The sequence below is a fragment of the Pseudopodoces humilis genome, chromosome 19, assembly GCF_049639895.1.
Source record: "Pseudopodoces humilis isolate 2021_Gansu_Grassland_sample_001 chromosome 19, ASM4963989v1, whole genome shotgun sequence".
In the NCBI taxonomy this organism is placed as follows: Eukaryota; Metazoa; Chordata; class Aves; order Passeriformes; family Paridae; genus Pseudopodoces; species Pseudopodoces humilis.
Genome location: NC_142218.1, coordinates 6,472,435 through 6,480,028, shown reverse-complemented (window position 1 = coordinate 6,480,028; position 7,594 = coordinate 6,472,435). Strand labels below are relative to the sequence as shown.

Here is a 7,594-nt window from a genome sequence, read left to right as displayed (position 1 = left end):
ACTGACCTTCCTTCAGCTTTTCATTTGAACACTCCTTTACAGCTTTTCCACCTTGCAGTGCCACCTGCCCAGCTCTGCTGCCATGGAGGAGCCAGGCCCTGTGACACCAGCTGGCAGCTCCAGAGCTGTTTCTCTTCCCGGGAACATGCCCCTCTCATGGAAAGGGAAGAGCTGGGACCTTGCCCTGCAGCCCCAGGGCTCTCCCACACCTCCTCTGTCTCTGATGGCCCTGCAGGCTGTGCAAGCACAGACACCCAAACCCTGTGCAAGGTGTGACAAGCTGGACACCTCTTGCAGATTCCTCCTCCTGGGAGGCCGAAGCTGCTGGGTTTGGAAAGTGCACTGTGTTTTTTTTTATAAAGTGGAATTGGCAGTCCTTCACCCTGGGCTCATTGACCCCTTTTACCATGAGCTGTCACATCTTTCTGTACTGTCACCCCAGCCCCTGGCACTGTCCCTAGCCCTGTCTGCTGGTCCCCCAGCTAATTTGGGTGTTCTCCCAGCCCCGCTCATTGCTCCTGACCCAGATCCCTGTGCCCAGCACAGCCCAGCAGTCTCTCATCCCCACGCGGGGTACCCCGAATTCCCTTTGGCATATCCTTCCTGCCCAGCCCCTTCAGGCCCCGGGCACAGTGTGAGGAGGCAGGGAAGGGGCTCCGAAGGGTGCGGGGGGCTCGGATTTTGGGGATTGCGGGGGTCTGACCGCAGGGCCAAGAACGGGCGGTGCCGGCCGCCCACTGGCGGCAGGTCCGGTGCCGTGCATCCTCCCCGGCCCCATCCCGCTGTTCCCGAGACCTGGAACATGGCACATCTTGCTCACAAACGAGCCTCAGGGATGGAGAAATTGTCAGCAAAAACGGTGCTTTAATTCCTGCGTATAAAACCATTAATCTCTTAAATGCTAGGAGACACAAATGATGAAAAATTAAAAGCTATCAAAGGAAGGATGTATTCTCTGCCTGGGAACCGTGATTCTCCAAGGACCCAAAGGACACGCTGGTGGCATGTTCCCAGATCTAAGGCACTGCAGGGAGAACTGTCACTGACCAGAGGTCACCACTTAAAGGCCCTAAAGAAGAAGTGTCCTGATGGCCCAGGCTGCTCCTCTGCTGGTGAAACTCCTCACACACGATGCTGTGGGCAGGTCGCTGGTTTCACGTGCTGCTGGCGTGCTCCACTCTCTGGTACTGTGCGTGTGTGCAGCTCGCTCCTCTTCCTCGTCTCTGCTTGAACACATTTCCTTCCCACACCCTGCAGGGCAGTGATGAAGGTCAGGAGGGCAGTGATGAAGGTCAGGAGGGCAGTGATGAAGGTCAGGAGCGGCAGCTGCAGCACCAGGGAGTCAGGCGGGGGGTCACAGCAGTCACCCCTCCTGCCCTCCAAGGGGTGTGTGCTCCCTCCCCTTGGCATCAGCCTGAGGCAGCACAATCATTCCTGCTCCAGCAGTGCAGGCCCTGCCATCTCCATCACACCCAGGACAGCAAAACTACATTTTGATCTTCCCTAGCCCATTACAAGCTTTGTGTGAAAATTACCAGGTGGGAGCTCATGCTCCAGGAGATGTCTCTGCCTCGGAGGAGAAGGATCAGCCTGGGAATATTCTAAGGTGAAAAGACAGGACTATGATCCCCTCCTGCCTCCTCCCAGTCCTGACCTTCCTGTGCCATGTTGTGGTCCTGGTCTCCTGTCTTTGACCACAAGCCCTAGTTTTTAGCAAATTTTCTGGACTGTGACTGCTGCCCTCCAGCAGCACAGCAGTGACCTGCTGATGAAGGTGCTGCAGCTCTCCCACTCTGTCCCATAGCTCTGCCACAAACTTGACATTTTCTATTTTTGCAATAGCATTGACCAGACTTCACATCAGCCCAAACTTCACATCAGCCCAGTGCTACAGACCTGGGGGGCTGGCAGTGGGAAGCCCCCAGCGCTCCTGCTGGGACAACAGCACACATACCGTTTCCTGGAGAACTGCTGGTCTATCTCCTCCAGGGATTGTCCTTTTGTTTCCGGCACAAAAAGGTAAATGAATACAACAGCCATCACTCCCACCAGCCCATAGAGAAGAAACATCCAAGAGAACCCAATGGCATCTGCAGAGATTTAAATGTGTGAATGTAAGGGATGGATGTGAAGCACCCCCTGTGGGGGTACAAAGGAAACTGGTTGCTCTGAGGTGGTCATTGGTGCCTGACAGGGGCACCTTCCAGAGGGCTGGGAAACTTCTTATCTGCAAGGCCTGGACTAGGAATTGGCAAAGAGAAAGGCTGCTGCATGCCAGGCTTTGCCAGCTCCGGGGGAAGAAGGCAGCTGCCGTGCAGGGCCAGCAGTGCCTGCTGAGAAGGCGGTGAAGCTGCCGGGATGGAAGCTGCAGACTCTGTTTCCCGATACTGTGGTGCTACAGTGCAGCCCAGTGGGCAATGGGTGATTTTTATAAACGAGTGACAGAGAGGCTCTGACCGGAGCTGCTGGTGCCTGGCTCTCTTGCTCTCAGGGGCAACGGGGTCACATCTATTCCAGCCTCAATAAGTGGCATTCTGGGTTCAGAATGCCACTTAATCTCCAAATGGCTCGTGGTGGCCACCTTCCCTAACCAGCTGTGGGAGGTGGAGGGAGGGGAAGGGGCTACTTACCAATAAGGTCCAGGAAGGAGAGGCTGATCAGTAAATTAGCAGCCCAGTTAAAGCTGTTACAGAAAGCAAAGGCTCTTCCTCTTATCCCAGCAGGGTAAATCTCACTCAGGACCAGCCAGGTCACTGCACAGATTAGAGAGATCACAAAGACAGTGTGGAGTTAAGCAATTTGTTTGGGAAATGAGCAAGGGAGATTTCAGCAGGGGGTTTAAACTCTGGCTTCACCCAGCACCTGCTGCTGGTGGTGTCAAACATTCATCGATCTCAGAGACAGATCACAGCAGAACACTTCAAACCTCCTGTGTTCAATGCTTCATGGAGGAATGAAATAGCAATAAACAGGCCCAGGGAGGAAAGAAGAAAGCAGGGTAGCTGATCATTCCATTCACAGGATATGAAGAGATCTGACAGGCCTGCTGTCGGGTCATGCTCTTTGTAAAGAAATGAGAAAAGGGTGGAATTAGGGAGACAACATTGCATTTGGGATAAAATCAGAGTTAAAGCAATATATATCTTTAAGTCTCTCTTATCCTGGGGTTATTTTGTTTGAAATAAATTGCAGGGTGGCTGTCAAACCCATGCGACTTGCCCACTTTTCTTGCCAACATTCTTTTCTTGAGTTAAACGCTGTTTTTTGCCATCAAGGCATTTAAATGCCAGAACACTGTAGAACTCATATGGAAACAAGAACTAATCTTTAATCTCATCTGATGAAAAATAAATAATAATAAATAGAATAAAAAATACCCCAATTGATATTGATATTGAGAAACTTCAAAAGAGGTTCAACCTGCAGTTCTTCACTGACTTTGATAATCCCACAGCAGAAGCCCCTCAGTCCCTTTGTCCTCAGCCCTGTATTTTCCTCCTCACCCCAGTGAAAGGAAGATTTTGTAGGGCTTGTAGGATGCTCTGATTTTCCACCTAACTTCAGAGAAAAAAAAAGCTTTACAAGAGTAGTGAATAGCATGGAAGAGAAAGTTACTCTAGTGCTGTAGCTGACAGAGCTGCAGTGCTAGAAAATGATTCAGGGGGCAGGAGGGGACATATTTCCAGTTCCCAGACACTCAGCTGCTCAGCACAGCAGATACATAAGGAAAGGTTCAAGCAGACGGCTTGCAGATCAGCCCTAGTTTTATTCTCTGGGTTAGTACAAGGATAAATACCGCACTTACTTGGCCCAAATCCAATTGAGAAGGCACTCACAAAAGCCATCATGCTCAGCAGTGTAATCCAATTTAAGACCGTATGTTGTGCCCAGGGAGCAGGACCGAGAGGAGGGCCTGTGCTTTCCACCATTCCTTTCTTGGACTGACCCACCAAGTCCCTTTTCTGAGCGAGGAAAGAATTAGGAACAACCTCTTTGCTTTGAATGCTGGCAAAAACGTTTGTAAGGCTCCTTGTGGCAGCAAAACCAGGGCCTGCCTGACTTTTGACAGCACCTGACGCTGGTGGGACGGGTGACACCACAGACTGGGGGAGCACAGGTGCCAGGGGGTGCTGGCTGAGGCTCCGAGATGCATTGGGGCCCGCGGCAGCTTTGCAGTCCCTGGCCATGGCCAGCGGAGCCATGCGGCTGGTGAGGCCAATGGTGGTGACGGAGAAGGCCATCACCACACAGCCAGCCATGAGCAGCACTCTCCTGCCTGCCTTGTCTGCCAAGGCCATGGCCACCAGCGTGGCCACCACCTTTATTGCTCCCAGCCCGACTGAGGCCAGGATCGCTGAGGAGTTGCTCTGGAACCCCACTGAGTGGAAGATTTTGGAGGCATAGCCCAGCACATTGGGCTGCCCAGTGAACTGCTGGAAGAGCACCAGTCCCAGGCCCACCAGAGTCCGCCTTCTCATGTTGTCTCTGGTCCTGAAAAGATCAAGAAATGAGTAATGCCTCTCCTGACAGGGCTCCCGCTTGGCTGCTGCTCTGTCCTCGGTGTCCTGCAATGGGATGAGGCCCTTCTGGCAGTCTGAGTCCCATGAGCTTAATTTAACAGGGTTCACTGGGAGAAAGAGGATGCTGAGGAACTGCATGGCCGTCGGGGCAATGGCCAGTCCAAACATGTACCTCCACCCCTCATCCACATCCGCAAAGATGTAATTCAGTGCGTAGGACAGCAGGATGCCCACGGTGATTCCCGCCTCGTAGAGAGACACCAGCAGCCCTCGCCGGTGAGCAGCCACCATCTCTGAGACGTAGATGCAGCAGGCCATGGATGAGACAGAGATGGCAAAGCCCACGGTCATGCGCCCGATGACCAGCACGGTGAATGACCTCGCCAGAGTGAGGATGAGGCTGCCCACCAAGAGGACCAAGTTGCTGACCAGGATTGCTCTCCTCCGGCCGTGGCGGTCGATGAGGATCCCCCCAGCCAGGGAGGCGAGGAGCGCTCCGATAAGGACAGCGCTCACCAGAACTTCTTGCTTGAAGCAGCTGAGCTGGAAATCTGCCTGCAGCTGCAGCAGTGCTCCAGAGATTATCCCCAACTCATATCCAAATATCAGCCCGCCCAGGAGAGACACTGTTGCAGACAAGAGGAGGACCAGCAGTGCACGACCTGGAAGACAAGCAAGCAGAGCTAGGTTCACTTTTCTGATGCTGTGAGACAAGCTATCAGCATGCACAGGCTGGAAAAAGCTCTCCCAGGACACCAAAGCTACACTTTGTAGCTTTCCATCTACAAATTCATGGTGTGGAATTCGCCCATAGGTCACTAGGTCACAAGTATAGAGGCACTTGCAGACAGTCACACAACCACCAGACTTCCACTAACTACAGGGGTACTCATTTGGGGTGCAGAACTTTGAAATCAGGACTTTTTAACGGAGTTAAGGCTTGTTTTTAAGTGCAGGACAGTGATTTGTAGTTCCTGGAGTTGTACAGTGGGATCCTCTGTGGTATCTCTTGATTGTAATTACAAAATTTGCTCTGAGCAGGAAATGCAGCTTCTGCTTTCTGGTTTTGAACTGTTCTGCATTATCATTTTCACATTTCAGTGCATGCTCTCCCTGCAGGTTTTCCATTCTCACTTCCTATCTTGCCATTAAAAGCCCTCCTAACAAAAGTTTATTTTTCCTTCATTTTCTCCTTTAGTTAATCTTGTACTCTCAGCATGACTTTGTGGGCTGGCCCTGATTTCTTCACCTCTCCTTCTGCAGCCCAGGATCTCCAAGTCAATCGCAGCCTCCTCAGGTTGGTCCAGGACCACAGGACAAACTTCATTGTGAGCTGAAACTGTTGTAACTCTCAAATACAAGAAATGACTCTTTGACCTTGCCCTTCCCACAGCGCTGAGTGTGCCAGCTTCCTAAGGACGTGAGCTTAGCTAAAATAAGACAAAAACAGCACCAAAAGCAACTCAAACCAACTTGCCCCAAAGAACCCCACAAAACCAAGATGCTGGCTGCACAAGCTTCTCACCACGGGGAGGGGACGAAAGGGTGACCACGTGTGAGCCATGAGCAGGGTTACACCAGCAGGGATTGCACTGGGGCAAGAGCCAGCACTGATGTGGGGACCTCTGGGAACAGAAGGGACAGTGACCTCCCCTCCAGTTACACTTTTGAAGCATAGGTAAAGTGCACTAGTTTTGGGGTTTGTGCTGTTCTGCAGCATGTAATACTACCTGCATTCTTCTGTTTAATTAGAAATACTCACAAGTTTGGTAGACTGTACATGGAAAAAATGTGGGCACAACCACCAGACTGGAAACTTTTCTCACCCTGCTGAAGGACTTTTTTCCTGTCACAAGCTGTGTTGAATGGCAAGTGTCTCTGCTTGGCCTTTAATTACAGCTATCAATAAAAGGAATTTCTCAGTGATGGCTGTTAGTAAATACAATTGTTTTTATTTATTCTGCAACCTTCTGTGTTTCATTTGTTACTTATGCCATCCCAGCTATCCCAGTCCCTCGCATCATGCTCTGTATGACCATCTGTGCTGCTTTTAACACTCCTTGTACATGTTATGCAGATAATAAAAAAAAAATCTGCTGTGAACATAAGGCATAAGGCCATCCCATTAGCTTCAAACCACAAATTCTCTTAGACACAGACAACCCCACTATAAATACCATGGCTGATTTCGGCAGGTTTTGCTGCATTTCTTGTTACCCTAATAAGCAGTCATGGCTTATGAACTTTGATTGAAATCCAATTTGTGTATCGTCTATTCGGATGTATCTGGGGAATTTGAGAACTCTTCAGATCTCCACATGAGGACGGAAGGTTTGGTGGAGCAAGGAGCTGTGCCAGGCGATTCCCTGCCTACAGCAAACCGGGGGCCGAGCTCCAGGACAGGGCAGCGACCCCGGACTCTGCTCACACCAACGCCGAGGCCGACGGGCACCGCTCCGCTCCTCCAGCGATTCCCACTCCAGAGCAAACCCAGCTCCCTCCACTCCCCCCGAACCCCCGGTCCCCTCCCCGGGGACAGCCCCGGCCCCGAGCCGCAGGAAATTCCTTGGCTCTTATGTTCGCTGTACGCGCTGCTGGGACCGCTAAAAAAGGAACAGAAAGAAAGGAAGGGGCGGGGGATGCACCCCCAGCCTTTAGGAAAAGTTCCAATCTTTCTTTTTTTTTCTTTTTTTTTTTCTTTTGGAAACTTCTCCCCGGGGCAGGACGTGCCCGTTCCACCCGGCTGCCCCGCGGGCAGGGCGCTCGCAGCCCCCCGCTCCCCCCGGGCACTCACTCACCCATGGCGGGGCTGAGCCCGGCGGGCGCGGAGCGGAGCGCGGCGGGCGGAGCGGGGCGGAGCGGGGCCGCGCCACGTCGCTGCTGCCCTGCCCCCGGCCGGGTAGCCTGGGGCTTGTAGTCGCCCTGCCCGCCCCTCTCGGGGGCGGGGGTCCCGGGCGAGGGGAGCTGCAGCGCCCCGGGAGCGATGCGGAGCCGGATCCCGGGGGATGGGTGAGCCCACGCGTGAGAACCGGGAGCCGGCGGCTGCGGGGTGGCCGGGGACACGATACGGAGCT

The 7,594-nt window shown here is 52.8% G+C and overlaps 1 protein-coding gene across 1 annotated transcript; it reads right to left on the bottom strand.

Annotated features, from left to right (window-relative positions):
* Positions 1-877: 877 nt before the first annotated feature.
* Positions 878-7,357, bottom strand: SLC2A10 (solute carrier family 2 member 10). Its single transcript, XM_005524909.3, has 5 exons — positions 7,319-7,357; positions 3,806-5,182; positions 2,631-2,753; positions 1,955-2,090; positions 878-1,251 (listed from the first exon to the last, which is right to left on the bottom strand). The coding sequence occupies exons 1-5, from the start codon at positions 7,320-7,322 to the stop codon at positions 1,155-1,157; spliced, it is 1,737 nt and encodes a 578-aa protein (XP_005524966.2). The 5' UTR covers positions 7,323-7,357; the 3' UTR covers positions 878-1,154.
* Between the last annotated feature and the right edge of the window lie 237 nt (positions 7,358-7,594).